General features: G+C 42.2%; 1 protein-coding gene across 4 annotated transcripts in view; it reads left to right on the top strand.

Moving 5' to 3' along the window:
* TSC22D2 (TSC22 domain family member 2) overlaps positions 1–6,019 on the top strand; it is a 37,935-nt gene extending 31,916 nt beyond the window's left edge. For 3 of the 4 annotated variants that reach the window (XR_015950029.1, XM_088669798.1, XM_088669797.1), the window contains 2 exons: positions 2,206–2,257; positions 4,355–6,019. Coding sequence is in view for 2 of the 4 variants with exons in the window: in XM_088669798.1 (XP_088525924.1) it covers positions 2,206–2,257; positions 4,355–4,606 (304 nt within the window). In the remaining 2 variants the exon portion in view is untranslated. The remainder of the gene's footprint in view (positions 1–2,205; positions 2,258–4,354) is intronic. The other variant, XR_015950028.1, reaches the window with a different exon arrangement.
* The last annotated feature ends 15,826 nt before the right edge of the window (positions 6,020–21,845 follow it).

Here is a 21,845-nt window from a genome sequence, read left to right on the forward strand (position 1 = left end):
TGCTTCCCCCCCCCTTTTATTTGAAATACATTATTAAGTGTACATTAATAAAATGGTCAAGAAACTGGTGTTAGAAGTTGTGTGGTACAATACAAATCAATATATTAAGTAGTCATTACTTAAATGTAGTAAACTTGTTTTTCTTGCAATACACAAAATGAGTATTTCTACATAACATATTAAATATGTTCTGAACTAAGCAATATTCCACATTTGAAGTTGACCTCTGGTGCTGCAGTGGCATCATTTGAAAATAGAAACAAGTTCTCAATATTGGGGCAGGGTTTGTAATAACATATAATCCAATTATGAGCATTTAAATTTGTCTTCTGCTTGAATGCTGGATTATGAAAAAGGAGTAATCACATGTAAACTTTTTCAGCAGGGAAAAGTAGGGTGGATGTCAGAAATGACAAGTAGATAAAACTTGTTTGAGTTCTCTGCTGCTGAATACAAAATGCCATATTTTAAAATACGGCAAAATGAATTTCTCTCCATGGTAAACCTGAGCTTTAAAATTTAAAATTTGCAGTTATTGAATTGCAAATCACTTTACTGAATGCTTAAGATAAAATTTCTTAGTTGGCAAGTAGAAACACTTCTCCTCTTGCAAGGAAGGGCACACAGTTTCACTGATCTCCCCATCCAATCTTCACTGATCTTTCATGGCAGCCCTCTGCACCACATCCCATAATGTTCAGGAGGACCTAGGAGCAGCTGGGCGGGGGACTGCAGAGGTCAGGGGAAATCTGTGATACCTAGCAGTTCTTCCACTTGCCTAATGCATACATGTAGCCTATTTTATTTATGCAGAGGTCAGAAAGTAGAAATACTCGTTTAAAATAGTAAGTTGCAAATCCTCTTCTAATTACAGAAATGTACACTTTCATTTATTTTCATCAGTAAGGGCCAGGATGATGCACCTCTAATTTAACGCGTGTAGGCTTAGTCACAATGTTATAAGCCAATTTGTCCAGAATAGTGGCACAGAATTATTTATTTATTTTTAAACTTAAAATAAATGTGAGCACAGGGTCTCTGGTCAATTAAATTCCTGTTGTGCTGTTGATGGTATGGCATCTCCTGCTTACAAAACTAGGCCGCATTGGACTTTTGAAGAAAGCTCCTCATTGGGCCAACACACTGAGCATCTTGAAATGGATTCAAGAGTCCTCTATTCAAGCTGATCTCTAATCTCTTGGGAACTACATGTTTTAAGTTTTAGCACATGCTCCAGGTCAACAGTTGTGACCCATTCAGTGTTATACTGGAAAAAAGTTGAAATACAAACAGCCAGTAGCTTCCAAAAAAAAAAGCCCAACAAAGTTGGTCTCATTTTTCTGTGTTCCACAACTTGTTGGAGGTGTCTAAATTACAGTACATCTTGCTTATAGTATCGTTTTAATTAAGACATAAATGTTGGCTTTCCGTCATATTAGATAATATCTAGGTAATCTGTATATACTGGCTGTCACAGTGGACAAAACAAACTTGCATCCAAATGCCACTTTAACACACACAGAAGCAGCAAAGCGGTTGACTTGGTTATAATTGTGAACTATTAAGTTACACCAAAAGGGTGCTCAGGGTAGCAAACCATGACAACCAATAGGATAATGACATCACTATCTCATTGTACTCTCTAGAGAGGCCTATTCACTGCTTAAACAAGGGCCACAGTTTGTGTAGATACACCTTGGGCCCATTCTGGCAAGAAATAGCCATGTTTAAGTCCCATTGAAAGCACTTAAATGCTTAACACCCATTGATTTTGATGGGACTTAAATATGTCTAACTTTCTCTGGAATTGAATCTTTATGATCTGAGGATACAATTCTTTTCCATCTTGTTCCTGAGTATATGGAGATCCGACTGACCATCCTTAAAGGTTTGTAATTATTGCTGAGATACATAAGAAGCAGTTTGAGCACTGAAAAGCTCTCTCTCTCTCTCTCTCTCTCTCTCTCTCTCTCTCTCTCTCTCTCTCTATCTATATATACATATACATATATATATATGTGTGTGTGTGTGTATATATATATATATATATACACACACACATATATATACACACACATTTTTGTTGTTGTGGGAAACCATAATAAAATGCACAAGGAGCGTTTGCCTTGCAATCAGTTTTGCTGAACAACATTCCAGAGGTCACTGGAGTTCATGTACCTGTGTTTTGTCTTTTCTTTTAAACAGTGCATCTGGTGCGAGTGTTGTAGCCATTGACAACAAAATAGAACAGGCGATGGTAAGTAGAGAACTGAACTGTTTAATTCTTAAAGAGCGCTGGGTTTGTAGTCTGCTGTCGTCATTTTTGTATAACCTATATTGATGGATTGTAAGGCCATATCAGGAAGAAATGTTAAAGATAGAAAATGATAAAGCAAACACAAGCAATTGTTTGTCTGTTGAGGACTCCATATAGGTGGAAAACACCAGTTTACATGATAATAATATGATCTCATGTATGGCATGAACATGTTAGGCTTCAGCCTGCTGCTTGCCTGCACTATGTCCTTGTGCCATGCCATTTATGCAATTCTATTATGAGCAAAGAAGCACCAAAGAAGCATCTGGGCATTCATGTAGTGCCATTCCAAATGTGTTCATGCGCTTTCGGGGGGTGGGTGAATCCATGTGTAAACCGATGTATTACTACAGTGAAGTTAATGTACATCATACCCAGGTCCGAAAGTTTTAGCTTACACCAAGACAATGCTAATTCTCTAGTAGGACTGCCGTTACTTTAGCACATCATTATTTGGTATGACCAAAAGCGTTGCTTTGCTATCCAGAATCTTTGACATGTTGGCCATTACTTCAGTACCAGGCCTGAATAGACCTTGTCTGAGGCCTGGGAGTATTGTTAGAATAAAGTTTTATACTCAGACAAAAAAAGCAGCTGGCTCCTGGCTGGGCTCCCTGACTGGATTAGCCCTCTGAGGCCCAGGCCTGACTGCCGCTCCCCCCCTTCTCGGGCCTGCTCAGTACTGCATCCAGACATTTAAAATAATAGCACGTGTAAAGATTTTAGTTTACAAAAGGCTTGGGAGCCAGAGGAAGAGCTGTTACATCTGCATGCTTTCCAGCCATCCAGTTTTGGAGAAAAAAAAGGAAGGGAGAACGAATTCTACTGAAAAAAATAGGCAAATATGGACAGAAAACAGTGTTTGTTTCTACCCTGAGTCTAAGCGAATATTGGTCCGAATGCATTATTCTATTCCATAAAATGCCAAAGTCAGTAGTCGACTTGAATATTCCAAACTAATGTGCTGTTTCCTGTTGTGTTGGCTCCCATCAGTTATGCGAAGTTACTTTTGGGCGCTGGGAACAGCTTCATCTCCAAGTTGCTTGAAATTCTTTATTGAAAACATTTTATAACCTGCCTTTCCTCATAAATGTACATCAGATCACTGTAGGAATGGTAAAACTGGTTTGTTCTTACTAGCTTAGTCATAATGAAAAAGTAAAAAAGCAGCTGCTGCAAAAAGCTCAGGAAATGGAGTGCCTTCCCCTAATATGTGAAAGGCAGAAAAATAGATGCTAAGTGGGCTGCTCTCAGGAGAGTGTTGTAAAGATTGAGCCCTGCCAGTGAAAAATGCCCTGTGATCAGTTGCCACCTACTTAATCTCTAAAAGGCAGGAACAGGCTCTCTGAAGATGGAACTGAATGGGCAGGTTCATCCAGGGGAATGTGATCCTCCAGTCTTTCCATGGGTTTTCTGATAAGAAAAGTGTTGCCACAAAACGCGTCGGTTCAAGTTGGACAAGTCTAGCGAGCCCCATATTTTTAATCGGTATTCATGGTCATGTGATGGAGAGCTGTTGGGGATCCCTGTGGTGCAAGTGGATTAGTTTCCAGAGTACCAGCTCTGTTAGCCTCAGTGTCACTGCTGCAAACAAGAGTAGACAAAGATTTTGTTTGTGCGTAATCAAAAAGAATGTACAGAATTCAAAGCTAAGCAGTATGGCAAACTTGGGGGTTACTTCAGAAGCACACAGAATCACTTAATCATACATACAAGAATAGTTTCTGTAAAAATAACTATGAAGCTTTTTGAGAGTAAGAAATCTCTGTATTTAGGTTACCTTCCTGAAAGCAACATATAAGACATGTAGCATTGGTGTTTTTTGAGTGCTTTGGAAGTTGGCAATAATACAGCAAGTGAATTCAATGCTGGGGAGTTAATCCTGTGTATTTTGGTTTCTAGATATTTCTATTTAACTTGTGGTGCTAGGATCCAAATTTAACTGTTAATGAAGTTAATGAAGTTACGCCCAAGAATTTGGGCAAAGTAAAAGTCTGTTTATAGAAATTAATCTAACGACTAATTTGCCGTTTGCAGGATCTGGTGAAAAGCCATTTGATGTACGCAGTCAGAGAAGAAGTGGAAGTACTGAAGGAACAAATAAAAGAATTAGTCGAAAGAAACTCTTTACTTGAACGGGAAAATGCACTGTTAAAATCTCTCTCAAACAACGATCAGTTATCCCAGCTCTCAACCCAACAGGCCAACCCCAGTAGCACTTCTCAACAGCAAACAGTGATAGTACAGCCAACGCAACCTCCGCAGCAGCCGAATGTCTCCTCAGCATAAAGCTTTCTTGCCTCATTAAGAAACTGAAAGCAATCTGTCCTTGTGTGCCACTGGTGTTCTTTCCACTTTATATGAAAGCAAGTAGCCATGCTTCAGTTGTGTGTTTTGGCCTTTTCAGTATTAGACAATCATTCTACAAGAGCTTTCCCTCACTGAGATGTCATGCAGCACAGTTGGTGTTCAATTATGCCATCAGTGCAAAAGGGAAATGATAGAAGGAGTTATAATGCAAAAGTCTGCATTTATTTGGTGCACATGAGTGGGGTCTTTAAGAGCTTTGGCGAGGCTCTTCAAGGTTTCCATTACTCATGGATTACTTTGAGCCTTGCTTTTTCACATAGCAACAAACTCATCTTTAGAGCCACTGTTCTTTCAATTATAAGTAACATTTGCCTACATTAGTTTCATTTATTTGTGTTTTTATTTATTACAGGGCTGCTATTCATAATGTACATGAACAATGTCACAGAACTTTTAATTTTTTAAAAATAAATAAATGTAAGTATCAGTAAAAATTGATATAGGCAGGATTGAGTTTAATAGATAAAATGTTTAGGCAATAATTGAACAAAAGAATCCTGGCATATTTCTAACACTAATGGCAATTTACCTTTTGGTATTTATTTTCAGTAGTTAAGACCCAGCTTGAATGTAAATTTTTGTATATTGTAAGTATGAAGACCATAGTGCGTCTGTACAGGTAGTCGCCAGTCATTGTGAGATAATTGATGGGCTATTTTGATGAAGAAAACTTTGCTCATTTCTGTTTCTACTTTCTAATAGAGAAATTGCCATGATTCCTCTGCTTTTTGACATTTCGTATGATTATTATTATTTTTTGGGTGGGAATAAAAAGCTGTGAAATTGTTCAACCTACTTTGTAACCAAAGAAGCAAAGCTGTGTAATTGAGTTTTTATTTTATAATGCACATTCTTTATGTATTTTTATTTAGTGTTCTCATTCACATTTTTCTTTGCTGTCTAGCATGATCTGCATGACCTATAATCTTTGAACCACTTTCGTACCTCATGTTTTATCCAGCACTCTTATTGTGATATGTAATAGTCTGTGAACAATGTCAAATAAAAAAAGAAAGAACAGCTAGTGTTGGTGGAGCTGAGCTGGTGTGTTACACACTAGTTTGAAAAAATGAAGTGAGCCATCTTTTGTTCATTTAAAATGGTGTTCTGAATTTCGTATGCAGAAAACGTTTTGTTACATTGCAGATTTTAATGTATTTAATAAATGCAACATGCAGATTAAGTGCAGTGTATACTGAGTATTTAAATTAAAATGTACATTTCATAAATACAGTTTCAAGAGACCATTTGTGTATACTAACGTAGTATGTCAGAAGTTGATGTACAGTATATTTTAACACTTTCTGAAATTAAACTGCAGTTTTGTTGAAAGATTTGCCTCTGCATGTGTTCAGAATGTGACAAGGGCTTAGGTCAGTGATTAGAGTTAGCTTGAAAAGAGCAAATGAAGCACACCAAGGCTGCAATCCTAGACATGCTTACATGGGAGTAAATCCCTTGAATGTAGTGGATTTATTTCTGAATGAACACACATAGGATTGTGCTGCCTGTTTTCTTAGTCTGTTTGGCCGAGGACCAACTTTTCCTCAGCAAAGTAACTGGAATTAGTGTTTCAACTTTATCCTTCATAGTTTATGATTTTATGCCTGGTTCGCACAAGCTGAAACCTCATTTTAGAGAGAAAGTATACTATGGATAACAGTCACCTACACCTTTTCCCCAATGTGGTCCTAAATACTTCCCTGCTAAAATGCAGGATATCAAAGTGATTTTAGGGACATACAAAGCGTCACTTAAACCAAAGCCGATTACCACTGCACGATTCTGAAACATAGAGCGGGTGGTTTGAAGTTTAGTGTGAATCTAGTCATAAGCTAAATTTTTATTTTAAGGGATATAGAAGAGAGTCACCTATAGGGCTGCATAGGCTTTTAAGGTAATTAGTGTAGAATGGGTGGAATCCAATGGGTGTCTCCACTGACAGAAGGCAGCTGTCAACAGAATGGAAGGGGAGGCAATTTTTGGCAACCTCTCCCCAGAGCAGATTTTTATTGGGGGGGGGGCAGCTGCAGGGGGCAGAAGGAATTTTCAAAAGTTGCCTCCCTGTCCCATTGCAGATGCCTTCTGTCAGTGGAATGATTCTCATTGGATTCCACCCAACTTCACGCTCTTCTTAGTTTTCATGCAAGAACAAGGTTTCGTTTTGCAAAGTACTAAACCAAGACTGCTTCGCAACTTAACGTAGTCTTTCACTTTACTAGCTCTTGGGGGTATAAAATGGAATCTTGTTATGCATTTTACACCACCATGCTGTTGCAAATGCTCCCGTTAAAGTGTTTGAATGTGGATCATCACCAGCAAATGTCCCGATGCATTTCTGTGGTACAACATTGCCCTTGTTTATAATACCGAAGACCACCCAAGCACACTCTGGCTTTAGTAGGACACAGACGTCTCATAAAATAGCACCAATAAACTCCCTGTAGTCTGCTGCATTTCTTAGGGAAAAGAATACTGTATGACGATTGTGTGTCTCTTGCAGTGTATTACTTAAATTGGCCTTGCAGAACTGGCAAGCGTTATTCCCAGTTGACCACAACACAAAGTGATGATGTTGCACTGTGTTGCCACCCAGTGATCTATGTGACCAAGCCCTGGAGAGTGTACTATTTTCCCCTTCTTAAACGTTAATTCGGGCACTATTTCAGTAAACAGATATACTTAAAATGTATTGGCCAAAGAGGAAGTCTCTTGAAAAGCCTGCACTTCATTCCTGCAAGCCAAGATGGTGATTATAATGCTTTAACAAGCCAACTAAACCCATGGCCTACAAAATATATCTCTATGACTTTGCTTAATACTTCAGTGGTCTATTCCCCTAACAAGGGCCCATAGCTGTGGTAGTATATAGAGTAGTGTGTATATATGGTATAGAGCAGGCATTCCCAAACTTTGGCCCTCCAGATGTTTTGGACTACAGTTCCCATCTTCCCCTACCACTGGTCCTGTTAGCTAGGGATCATGGGAGTTGTAGGCCAAAACATCTGGAGGGCCGCAGTTTGGGGGTGCCTGGTATAGAGCCTTAGGAACTGAACTATAATGGCTTCTGCATTCTGGACAGCATAAAATGACCACAGTGAAGCAACTTTATAATTTTATGGGTGAGTTATTTAGTTCTGGATAGGCAACAAGACATGTGGGCCAAGTCTGGCTTGCCAAAGGTGTGTGTGTGTGTGTGTCAGAAATTACCAATTTTGTGAATTCAGGGACAAATTACAGGAAGCCACAATGGTTTAACTATATTTGGTCTGTTGCTGTGTATTGCCAACTGACATTCATATCAAAGCCATCATAGTAGTGATTGACAACCTCTACGAATAATTATGGCGATCTGGAGTGTTTGAAATCTGCTGGATTTCTAAGCATGCAAATGCTACCATTTTCATCACAGCTTAGTGTATGAAGAATTTGTGTATCTACCCCTGGATGAGAATAGTGTGGAGGGGAATGACTTTAGGGGTAAGTATATGGGAAGGTTGGACCCAGGTGGCGCTGTAGTTAAATCACTGAGCCTAGGGCTTGCTGATCAGAAGGTCGGCGGTTCGAATCCCTGTGACGGGGTGAGCTCCCGTTGCTTGGTCCCAGCTCCTGGCAACCTAGCAGTTCAAAAGCACGTCAAAATGCAAGTAGATAAATAGGGACCGCTACAGCGGGAAGGTAAACGGCGTTTCCATGTGCTGCTCTGGTTTGCCAGAAGCGGCTTTGTCATGCTGGCCACATGACCTGGAAGCTATACGCCGGCTCCCTCGGCCAATAATGCGAGATGAGCGCGCAACCCCAGAGTCGGTCACAACTGGACCTAATGGTCAGGGGTCCCTTTACCTTTATAAGGGAAGGTTAAGCCATGTAGAGGAACAGGAGTTATTGGCAAGGCTCCTCTCCTGCCTATCGCTAAGAGCACATTGAACAAAAAAAGAACTGAAATCTTGGGAAATCAAACAAGCAGCAATACATAGTAGTATTTCTTCCTGGTGGAACTTTTGAAAGGTAGTTCATCTTTATAGTATTTAATTCATTGTTATTTAGTGGATTTAAAAAAAAAACCAGATCCTCAAAAGTTCATCCAAACAAGGGTTTTAGACATCCCAAGTTTCACAGAAAACTTCCTGAACCTTAGAATTGCTAACATGTCTTGTATGCTGCATAGCAGACTTTAATACGGTAGCAGGAGGAGTGTGTGTGTGGACATAGCCCATTTTAGGGACAATCATTTTTAGCCCATCTGTATAATGGAAGATTCAGAAAGGAAATAAGGATAGCAGAACAGCTTCTGTAGGTCAAAGACATTGCTGAGATCACCCAGGAAAAGGAACATATTGAAAACAAGCATGATGGCATGAAATGGCAGATGATAACATTTAAAATACTCCCGTCATTTTATTTTCACAGTTGGGTGAAACTGTTTGACAGATCTGGCAAGTAGTTTAGCTTGTCATGCTGCAATATGACAATTAGCTGGAATTGCCAGTTTTCTCCTGCCAAAAACCAAGGGTTGCATCCAGCTAGGTTCTACTCGGAATACGACTAATTTAGATCCATTAATTTCAATGAGTTCTCTGAGTAGAACTATTGTTGGCTACAACTCAAAGTGGGCAACGTCTGACTGATTTAGTGAGACTCCAAAGATGTTTAGGAAAATTGATCATAAGAATTGAGAGTACACGTTTTGATTATTTAATCATTGGTCTGTACCATGCAGTTCTTCAGGTTTTTCAGGTTGCCACAAACATTTATTCCCTGGAATTTCCATGGTGTTTAAGAATCTAGGAAGTTGCCTTATACTGAATCAGAATTGGTCAATCTTGGCCAGTTTTGTTGACACTGACCAGCAGCAGCTCTTCAGGGGCTTCGTATGGGATATTCCCAGCCTGACGATGCCTAGGATTGAACCTGGAATCTTTTGAAAACATTGCAGGTACTCTACAAATGAGCTACAACAGTCTTCCCCCAAATGTCTTTCCATTGTTTTGCTCTATTTCTTAGGCAGCTCGTAAAGCCATTCATTATAGCAAGTGACTGAAGAATAGGGCTTGGTCCATCAAAACGAGGAGTTCAAGCTGGGTTTGGATTGTGGAACATTCACATTTCACGGCCAACCGATTATGATGGCCAACTTAATCCCTCCAGATGTTGTGCATTTGAGTCCCACTTGTTCTCAGGCCAGCTGCTGCCTTTTCATCCAGCAGCAGATAGAAGATAGGTGCTTCCAATAAGTTTGAAGAACTTAGGCAGCTGGTGACATCAGCGGCTCACACTACAAGACACTGCGGCTTCTGAATCTGGAATTGTATCTTAAAACCCTCCCCTGTGCTCTTGGATCATTGGATGGGACTGTGCTCCAAGAGCGCTTCAACCATCTGAGATCCAGCTGGTGGCCACAAAGAGAAGCACATTTTCCGTTTTGGCACTCATTCTGGAATGCCTTCCTTTCTAGAGGCCTGAATGGTCCACGTTCTGTAAGCGTCTATGAAAGCTGCCGAGCCTCTTTATTTTTGTGAGATGCTGCGGGGGTCCGTTTTGTGGCTGAACAGCTGATGGAAATACAAACAATGAAGTTGTCACTGAGTTGCTGGGACTTTGTAGGAATTGCCTGTGTGTCCCGTCCCCCCACTTGCTCTTTTCCTGTTCTCATTTTTTAAAAAATATGTTTGTTTCTTCCATGCTACTGCAACTCCTTAAGATCAGGCAGAAATGGTTTCCGAGTCCTGGTTGTCAACCCAGCAAAAGTGGAGGTGGGAGATGGGAATAAGAGAAATAAAAAATCGAAGATTTACATCGCAGGCCGGGAATGTTTGTAAAGTTTCTTTGCTTGGGTGTGTTGGTGAGAGTGGAGTTAGGGGACGGGGACGGGGGCCAAACACCATTGTTTGTTTATATGTGCTGTTGCTAGTCTTTACAGGCTATATCAGCCAGCAGCTCCCTATCCCATCCTGCAAAGCCTCCTCTTTGTTTTCCGTGTGACAGCACCAGCTTAGTCAATCAACTGCTGCAGTCCGTGTTTGCATCACATGATAGCAGCTAACAAAGAAAACAAAACCTTTTGAACATGGGGGTGGAGGAGGGTTTTCAACGCTATGAATGCTTGCAGAGGAGCCATGCCAGCTGCTCCCTGCTTATTGGGTCTGCCTGTCAGTTGGGTCTTTTTTTAGCACTATTCAGCAATACCACATAGGTGCGTGCGCATGCAAGAAAGGAGCCAAACCAACCAAAAGAGAGAAGAGAAGAGAGAGAGAGAGAGAGAGAGAGCATTAGGATTAGGCAGATAGGCGCCACCCCAGGCAAATGCATGAAGAAAAGTATTAGGGGGTTCTGTTTCCCTGCTATTTCCCTGCTTCTTTGTGATTTTTTGCTCCAATTCAAATTTTGATGATTCTATCTAGGAAAGCTCACAGGCGGGGGAGCCTAGGATCCTCCACTGGAATTGAATGGCCAAGCATTTAAGAAAGGCGAAAGTGCTTTGAGTCAACAGCATCCCCACTGCAGAAACTTTTTAGACATGGGCAAAGGATAAATCAAACACAGCGTTGCTTCTCAAGTTAATGTACCATGTAGGCCTTTAAAAGCCCCCTTCAGTGTTGTGTTAGAATTTGAACGAATCTCACTGCTTACACATCACATGTATGTTGCCCCACCTTGAGCTCAGAGCATCAGTTTAGTCTCCTATAAAGAGTAAGGTGGGTAGGAAGTGACTTGCTTTTTCACAGTCAAGCAGGAATTTGAACTTGAACCCCACATCCCCAGCTATAATGCATCTAATTCACCCAGCTCACCAAAACAGTGGAAAAGTTCAGCAGCCTTGTAAAAAATCAATGTGAAAATAGAAGAATAGTTTATTAAACATACTGATGAACGTTTGCAATTGTCAACAATGAAACCCGTTTTTTCCACCAGTGTCAACAGATGAAGCACTAGCATAATAAAATTGACAAATCAACAGATGCTATGACCTGATACAAGACTGCACCAGGGAGTGGAGAACGCTGCTGGAATAGTGTTTAGGCCCACATAGTCCAGGGATGGGGAAGCCAGTGATCAGAGATGTTGGGAGTCTTGACAAAATCTGGAAGAACACAGCTCCCCTTTCCCAGTTTAGTTCATCCTGTTTTTCACAGTGACCCACCAGGTGCTTCTGGGACACCTACAAACAGGGCACAGAGTCAATAGTCCTCTCTTCCTCCTGCTTCCCAGCAACTGTGATTTAGTGGCATCAATACCTTTGGACACAGCATTTCCATATAGCCATCATGGCTAATAGCCATTAATAGCCCCACAACACCCCAATTGATAAGTACAGCAGCGATTTCCACGACTTAGAGGTCTGAGTCATATAGACGTTGTTGCCGTTTCCTATAGACCAGTTTTTTAAAATGGTAAGAAATCCACAAATCTAATTCCAGAGCCTTGCAGCATACCCTGTAATGGGTTCTTGTGAAACTTTTCCTTTCTGAGAATGATTAACTCGGGAACGCTGCCTTGTGCTGTATCTCCACCTGCTGGCCAGAAGGGTTTAAAACAAGCAGTTTTTTAACACGTCATTATGGCATCTACAGTACTGTATTACGGTACCTTTGCCTTGAATGTTGAGCAGGATAAAACTGTTGGGCTAGGATGAGAGAGCCGCAAAGTCAAATCCCCACTATGTCATGGATCTTACTGGCTGGGTTTGAAAAAAGCCACTATCTTCTTAATGCATAGAGGAGCTGCATGTTAAAAATGAGATAGGGCAGTGCCCCAAGTTCCTTCAAGGAAGTGCAAAGTACAAGGGCAGTACCCAACAAAGTGCATTAGTGCAAGGATTTGCACTTGCACAATGGTACTCTCATTGTCTCCCATGTCCTCTCCAAATTTGCTCTGGAGAGTTGGGGGAAAACCCCTGAACAGATTTAGGGGCTATGGGGACACAGCCCAAATTTCTTATCCTAACAGAACAACTTTGTGGAATATCACTTGATGGGATTAACCAAATGCTTGCCCTGCCTAGAACAACCTTTAATGTGTAAGACAGGAAGCCCCCCTCCATTCTTTTCCCCTGGTGTCTCTGTTCAGAACACAAGTGAAAAGAAGAAAGCTGGTAGGTCTCCTCATGAGATTGTTAAACTGGATCCGCCCCATTAGGAAAAAGTAGCAAATGTGCCATTCAAAAAACCGTGCCATTCAAAAAACCCTTGAATGGTCTTCATCCGACGCTGCCTTTCACGCCTTCGGGTTCTTGCATCAATTTTCTGAGAAACCGTATTTGCACTTCCTCTGTACTTTCCCACATTCTTAATTTAAATATAGCTGCAACAGGATCCAGTAAGGCGCAGGTTCGTTGGGTTAAGCTGATTCTTGAACGTTCCCTCTTGTGTAATCAGTTCTCCTCCTCCTCTCTCAGTGCCAAGATCTTCAGTTACTTGGTCACAGCTGCTGGTTGAGAGAAACCTGGGGAAATGCAGCCTCTGCAGCAGGCATCCCCAAACTTCGACCCTCCAGATGTTTTGGACTACAATTCCCATCTTCCCCGACCACTGGTCCTGTTAACTAGGGATCATGGGAGTTGTAGGCCAAAACATCTGGGGGGCCGCAGTTTGGGGATGCCTGCTCTACAGCAACCCATTGGGTCATGTTCTGTACTCACAGAACGAGTGCCTGCAAATATCTACTTAAGTGGAGGGGTTGCGTCCCAGCCTGTTCTGCTTGCCAGCCTCCTGTCTCCCAGTCTCAAATTCCCTCTCCTAGAGTTTACCTCTCTGTGACATCTCCCCTCTCCCTGCCTCAATTCCCCCCCCCCCCCAGGACCACATGTTCCACCTTCCTCAGCTTCCAAAAGGGTAACAATATCTCCTCCCTCCCCTGACAGAAAAAGACTCCCTTGGTGTCAGGGTGAAAGAAAAAAAAGGGAGGAGAGTTTCTCCTGCAAGTCATGGTGTTGCCTCCCACTTCTGAGATGACTCATTCAGGCTCTGGGCTATGTTTCTGTCTCAGTCTGTGTGCCTCTTGCACCTCCTGGTGGCTCAGACTGTCATGACGGTTTGCCAGCGGACCAGTATAAATATTATAGAGAGAGAATGAAGGCTCTTGATTACTTAAGGGGGGAAAAACCAACATTTCCTATAACCAGACCTTTGGCCAATTAACACCCTAGGGCCTTTTAAATGTCTTTGAGGGAGCAGAGTTATTGGCTTGTTTTTGTTTTATTCTGTATTTTGTGTTTTCATGTTGTGATCTCTGGAGGAAGGGCAGTATACAAACTGAAATAAATAAATAAACAAAGTGAGTTTTAAGTCGGTTAACCAACGGATCATCGACTGAACACCGCACTGCTAACAAGGGCATTGCAGCACGGCCGGTACCTGTTTTTGAGCTGCCCTTCTTGGTGCTTTCAAAACCTGGACGAAGAATGCAAACTAGCCCGATCTACTTACTATTGGACATAGGCACATGATGTGACCCAAGTGACAAGTGTTTCATCTCTGCCCAACCCAGTGCATTGTCAGTGCAATGCATTAAGTTCATACGAGTTCCCTACGGAAAGAGATTCAGGTCTTATTTAAGCTCATCCCCCACCCCAAAGGGAGCAGTGACAGATATGGGTACTATGGTAATAAATTTATTATTATTACTAGCTGGCCCTGCACGCGTTGCTGTGCGTTAGTCTGTGAAATGGAGGGTAATAGCCCCCCTTCAGATACCCCTGAGCCTCAGAGTCCCCCTGAGTCGAGGTGATATATTGTGGAGAGGGCAGGTTTCATCCCTGTGTCCCCCCCTGTTCTGACCCATTACGTATCCCTGCCCTCTATTGCCCCTCCCCACACCTCCACTTGGCCTAGTCTGGAAAGCGGCCTAGTCTGTCTGATAATGGCCGCGCCTTGGGGTTTCAGTTGCTTGGTTGATGATGTCATTTGGTTTGTGGGTGTGGCTTAGATTTCACAGGAAGGGAGGGGTGGAGGAGGGTACTGCGCCACTTGAGGGTGCTGTTTGACTTGGTGGAAAACCAGGTCTACACCTGCCCAGGTGTGTGATTTGAGGGATTTTTGCCCCCAACAACGCTCAGGGAGTGGCCTGGATCGTTGTGTCAAAATTTCAGGATGATCGGTCAAGCGGTTACGGAGAAAAGTGTAGAACGCAGTTTCACGATTTTTACATTTATATATATATATAGATGATGATGATGATGATTATTATTATTATGGCACCCTGTGCAAGGCCAAAATTTGGCGCTCCTCTCCCAGCCTTCCCCAAGCCCAACACCTCACTTACTGGGTTTAGAGATGGTTCCCCCTTGTGTGCACCATCCCCACAGCCCCAAATCCACCCCAAGGGATACATTCCATGGGTAGGCTCTGCGTTACACAGGAGCAATGCAGCTGAAAGTCTATGCTGTCAAACTTCAAACACAAACATTAGCATGATTTTGATTGTCTGAAATTTTAGCTGTTCTAGTTGCTGCTTTGCCAGAGCTTGACGGTAGCAATATTTATCTACCTGTTTCAACTCCCCAAGCACCAGAGACAAATCTGTAAGCAGCAGTCGTGCAAAGAGTTGAAAATGTTGCAGCAGTTAAGATTTGTGCAGCCTTGGATATTTATCCTCCCGATTATGCTGCATAACGATTTGTCTCCCCATTATGTAGCTGATCTAGCTAGCAGGGGGCACTGTTGGTCAACATAAATTTTCGTTCAGAGTCTGCTTCATTGTGGATCCCAAATAGAGTTTGGGATTTTGTTGTACAGCTCCCAGACTGCACTGGTGGATGTTAAAAATGATTAAACACTAGTCCCTATCAGGATTTCAGTGTGATTTTAGGGACTTGTATCAACGGAGCCACAAGTCTTTATCTGACTGTAACATGGATCTGACTGTAACATCTGCCACCCCATTGATCACCAGGGTTGATTCGACCGATCTGACTGGCTAGGCGGGTGGCGCCCGTCCCTCCCAAACCTGCACGCTCAGTGGAAGAGGCTGGTCATCCCAGATAGAAGGACTGTACCATTCTTCAGGCAGAAAGGGCTTGGTCCTTTCTGCACTCCCGATAGCTGCACTCCCGATAGAACCTCCAAACAAGCTCAAGGTCCATAATTAGGTTCAAGTAGTGAATCAGAATACACCATGGTGGGAGTGCCCAAGCTGGTCCAGAAGCTTCATTCAGGTGGTCCACCGCATTTCTGTGGATTTCTCATAGATTTTTTAATTGCATTTTCATTGCTTCTTTTATTTCTTATATTGTATTTTATTTTATTGCATTGCCATTTGAATTCTATGGAACCTTAACCAGTCGATTATATACATGTCTGCCCGAAGGGGCAGAGGAACCAGAGACCAAATAGCAAACATGCGCTGGATTATGGAGAAAGCTAGAGAGTTCCAGAAAAACTTCTACTTCTGCTTCATTGACTATGCAAAAGCCTTTGACTGTGTTGACCACAGAAAACTATGGCAAGTTCTTAAAGAAATGGGAGTGCCTGATCACCTCATCTGTCTCCTGAGAAATCTCTATGTGGGGCAAGAAGCTACAGTTAGAACTGGATATGGAACAACTGATTCAACTGGTTCAAAATTGGGAAAGGAGTACGACACGGTTGTATATTGTCTCCCTGCTTATTTAACTTATATGCAGAATTCATCATGTGAAAGGCTGGACTAGATGAATCCCAAGCCGGAATTAAGATTGCCGGAAGAAATATCAACAACCTCAGATATGCAGATGACACAACCTTGATGGCAGAAAGTGAGGAGGAATTAAAGAACCTTTTAATGAGGGTGAAAGAGGAGAGCGCAAAATATGGTCTGAAGCTCAACATCAAAAAAACCAAGATCATGGCCACTGGTCCCATCACCTCCTGGCAAATAGAAGGGGAAGAAATGGAGGCAGTGAGAGATTTTACTTTCTTCGGCTCCTTGATTACTGCAGATGGTGACAGCAGACACGAAATTAAAAGACGCCTGCTTCTCGGGAGAAAAGCAATGACAAACCTAGACAGCATCTTAAAAAGCAGAGACATCACCTTGCCGACAAAGGTCTGTATAGTTAAAGCTATGGTTTTCCCAGTAGTGATGTATGGAAGTGAGAGCTGGACCATCAAGAAGGCTGATCGCCAAAGAATTGATGCTTTTGAATTATGGTGCTGGAGGAGACTCTTGAGAGTCCCATGGACTGCAAGAAGATCAAACCTATCCATTCTGAAGGAAATCAGCCCTGAGTGCTCACTGGAAGGACAGATCCTGAAGCTGAGGCTCCAATACTTTGGCCACCTCATGAGAAGAGAAGACTCCCTGGAAAAGACCCTGATGTTGGGAAAGATTGAGGGCACTAGGAGAAGGGGACGACAGAGGACAAGATGGTTGGACAGTGTTCTCGAAGCTACGAACATAAGTTTGACCAAACTGTGGGAGGCAGTGAAGACAGGAATGCCTGGCGTGCTATGGTCCATGGGGTCACGAAGAGTCGGATACGACTAAACAACAACAAAACATAAGTAAACTTCACCAAGTTCAACTGGGCTTACTCTCAGGTAAGGTTCGCACTCTTAAAAAAGCTCCTGTAAACTTTTCCACTCCCCAATTGGTATTGCACATGCTTCAAGAAAAACATCTTATTCAAACCAAGCTTTGGTTCTTGTTTTGTTGTTTAGCAAAGGTGTGTGTGTGTGTGTGTGTGTGTGTGTGTGTGTGTGTGTGTGAATAACCTGTTTGAATTATTTCTCCTTGCACTGATAAGCATTTATATGAGAGGTTAGAAAAGGAACACACACACACACAGTCTCCCTTTGTGGCAAAATGTAATTTAAATAATTTAAATAAACATGGACATGGGGAAAATAGAATAAGAGAGGGATAGAATTAAGGGCATCAGATTCTCTTTGATTGACTTGCCACTGTCCTCACTCCCAGAGTAAACAAGGGTAGAATATACCCACTTCTTCTCAGTTACTATTTCTTCTCAGTTACTCTGCCATCCTGCTGGTCTCGTTTCTTATCCTGATCCTGCTGGAGGGAAGAAAGAAACCACCCACAGCTTCCTCCTCTCACTGCTAAAGACAAGCACTGCCTGAGGTTTGTTTCAAGAAGCAGGAGCCACTAGCAAGGAAAATGCTGGTGAGCAGGCTGGGGCTTCGAATGCGAACGATAAGCATTTGGCCGTGGCCATTTCCACTCACAAATGACCTAACACACTATGCCCAGAGTGGACACTGAATGCTGAATAATTGGATGGTAAAGGTAAAGGTACCCCTGACCATTAGGTCCAGTCATGACCGATTCTGAGGTTGCGGCACTCATCTTGCGTTATTGGCCGAGGGAGCCGGCGTATAGCTTCTAGGTCACGTGGCCAGCATGACAAAGCCGCTTCTGGCGAACCAAAGCAGCACACGGAAACACCGTTTACCTTCCCGCTGTAGCGGTACCTATTTATCTACTTGCATTTGACGTGCTTTTGAACCGCTAGGTTGGCAGGAGCTGGGACCAAGCAATGGGAGCTCACCCCATTGCGGGGATTCGAACCGCCGACCTTTTGATCGGCAAGCCTTAGGGCTCAGTGGTTTAACCCACAGCACCACCCGCCTCCCTATTTGGATGGTGGGCAGGCCCAAATATGAGAGCTGGAAAGTGCAGTAACTACTGGGGTTGGGGAGGGCTTGTTCCATTGTCTTCAAGTGCCCACAACCTGCTTGTAGTCTCCCTCATCCCATATGCCAACAGGAGCAAAGTATAGGTCTAAGGCACTCTTGTCAAATGTCTCATAATACTAGAAATCGGGAGCATTCAATGAAGATTCGGACAAAGAAAGTACTTCTTTACATTAGGGCTGGACAATATATTGATATATCATCCAAAACCAGTTTGAAGTCCATATCATTATATCAGTTTCATAGTTTTTGACCCGGCAATATATTGCGAATCATGATGAGTGTGGGCGCATGCTATGCAAAAATCACAATGTGGGAAACACTGGCGAAGCCAACCAATCCATCCTTATTTTATACATTGTGATATATCAGTATATCGCAATGTTTTGTTGTTGTTTAGTCGTTTAGTCGTGTCCGACTCTTCGTGACCCCATGGACCATAGCACGCCAGGCACTCCTGTCTTGCACTGCCTCCCGCAATTTGGTCAAACTCATGTTCGTAGCTTTGAGAACACTGTCCAACCATCTTGTCCTCTGTCGTCCCCTTCTCCTAGTGCCCTCAATCTTTCCCAACATCAGGGTCTTTTCCAAGGATTCTTCTCTTCTCATGAGGTGGCCAAAGTATTGGAGCCTGAGCTTCACGATCTGTCCTTCCAGGGAGCACTCAGGGCTGATTTCCTTAAGAATGGATAGGTTTGATCTTCTTGCAATGTTTAGCTGGTGGTATATCACAGTGTTGGAAACCAGGTATTCCCCAGCCCTTCTTCACACAGCATTGTTAAAACTATGGAATCTGCATCCACAAGAAGCAGTAATGGCCAACAACCTTGATGACTATAAAAGAAAAGTCAACAACTCCATGGTGACCAATAGTTCCTAACCCTGCTGGCTCATGTCAAGGTAGTATCCTTGTGAATGCCAGTTACTGGAAACCACATGAGAATCACACCAATTCATTACAAAGCATTCAATGGCATTTTTGACTTTGAAACTTAACAGGTGCATACGTGCAAAGCTGTTTGCATCTTTTCAGGATTGCTTGTACTGTACTTTGCTTCACTGCCTATTGGTTTATTTAATTAGTTATGATTGAGGCTTTTTAAATGGTATTAGGAATTTCCACCTGAAGGCAAGTATCAGTGGAACAAGGTACTTGCCAGGCTACCTAATAAACATAAAAATCAATATTGGGCATGAAATTTAACAGCTACCCTCAATAAATTTGGGGTTTAAAAAATACTAGTTCTATATTGATGTGAATATTTTCAACAGAAAATATTCAACAGAAATATTCAATATTTCAACAGAAGTAAAAGGCAAAGATTTATATAGTGCGGGACATATTTCTGCCAATTCAGTACTGAACTACAATATAAAATGCGCTACCTGTTTAATCAAAATATGGTTCTGATTTATTAACCATCAAGGTATATCTTGGTATTAACTGATGCAATAAGTTACTATCCCTTAATACTTGCATGTCATGCATTTGATACTGACAATGTTTGACCCTGTATGGAACAGAAATTTAACAGTGCCTTCTCAGTTAAGAAGGAATGCTGGAGAAGCTTGCTTAAAATATTTCATCTCACTTGGAAAGGGCAAGTTTCAACAAATATTACTTTAAATGTTTAGAGGGGGTGACATTGACCAATCAAAATAACTATTCTAGCTCAACTGGTTTGCTTATCAGGTTGGAGCCATTGCTGGCTAGAGTAACTGCATGTTTTTCCCCAATTAATATTTTGTTTGCTGGGGTGTGGGAGAATATGATTGAGTTTATTTTTAAAAAATGATTACTGGGATGTAGAAAAAAAACAACAATATGATTTACACTTGAACCCTCTTCCTTCAAGGAGTTCAGAGTAGCTTAAATAGTCTCTCATCCAAGGCTCATAAAACCTGTGTCTGATCATATACATACAGTCATACCTTGGTTTTCAAACGCCTTGCAACTCAAACGTTTTGGCTCCTGAACCCCAACCTTGGGGTGTTTCAGTTTGCGAACTTTTTTGGAAGCCGAATGTCCGACACAGCTTCCGATTGAGTGCAGGAAGCTCCTGCAGCCAATTGGAAGCCGCACCTTGGTTTTCAAATGCTTTCAGAGGTCGAAGAGAGTCCCGGAACAGATTCCATTCGAGAACCAAGGTACGACTATACTTTCAAGACTATTTATTGACTTTGGGCAATCTCAATAACAAAATTCCCCATATCATTCAACAGACATAGCAGAAAACTAAAATAAGACTTTATCTTAAGTGAACCTGCTTTTCTGAGATCAGACATAAAACCAACAGACTCTTCGATTTCTGGTTGTAGCTTCTTCTCCTTCAGTGTTTGAATATGGTCCAAGATCACAATGCCAATAGTCCTGCAGACAGATGAGACATCCACTCACTTTTGTTACATGCTGAAGGCATGCAATAAATCTTTTGGGACAGGGTGCTTATTACGCCCCAGCATGTTTCTGAGCACAATTCAAAGTATTGCTGTTAACCCTTAAAGCTCTAAATGGTCCAGCTCTGAGGGCCTTCTGGTGGTTCCCTCATTACAAGATGTGATGTTACAGGGAACCAGGCAGAGGGCCTTCTCGGTAGTGACGCCTGTCCTGTGGGACGTCCTCCCATCCGATGTCAAAGGGCTAAACTATCTGACCTTCCGTAGACATCTGAAGACAGCCCTGTATCAGGAAGTTTTTGATACCTGATGTTGCACTGTTTTTTATAAGCTGCTCAGGGTGGCTGGGGCAACCTAGCCAGATGGGTGGGATACCAGTAATAAAAATTTCCAGAGACACAGTTGATGGAATCTTTCGAGGAGCTGGAGATGGCGTTTATAAGTGGTCCATGTTTCATAAGCGTACAGTAAGGTTGGTAGTACAGTAGCATTTTGTTTTCCCTGTTGAATGTCCTGGTCCTCAAACACTCTGCACTTCAATCAGGAGAAAGGTGCACTCGCAGAGCTCAAGCGATGCTGGATTTCAGCATCAATGTTAGCTCTTGTGGAAAGATAACTGCCCGTACTGGAAGAAGCAAAAATCACCAGTGTCAAAGCAATGATTCTCCAACATCAACTTTGTTGAACTGGTCACGTTGTGCGGATGTCTGACTATCGTCTTCCAAAACAACTACTCTATTCCGAACTTAAAAATGGAAGGCGTAATGCTGGTGGTCAACAAAAGAGTTTTAAAGACTCTTTCAAGGCAAATCTGAAAAATGTAGTATAAACACCGACAACTGAGAAACACTGGCCTGCGAGCGCTCCAGTTGGAGAACAGCTTTTACCAAAGGTGTCACGGGCTTTGAAGACGCTCAAACTCAGAAAAAGAAAAATGTGCTAAGAGGAAAGGATGCTTGGCACCGTGATAAACTTGCTCCTGGAAACCTATGTCCCCAATGTGGAAGGACGTGCGGATCCAGAATTGGTCTCCAGTCGGACTCACTGCTAAAACCGTGTTCATGGAAGACAATCTTACTAGGCTACGAGTGATCTCCAAAGATGACTAGTAATTAATAACTAGAGAAGACTAG

The sequence above is a fragment of the Zootoca vivipara genome, chromosome 5 (genome assembly GCF_965207765.1).
Source record: "Zootoca vivipara chromosome 5, rZooViv2.hap1.1, whole genome shotgun sequence".
NCBI lineage: Eukaryota > Metazoa > Chordata > Lepidosauria > Squamata > Lacertidae > Zootoca > Zootoca vivipara.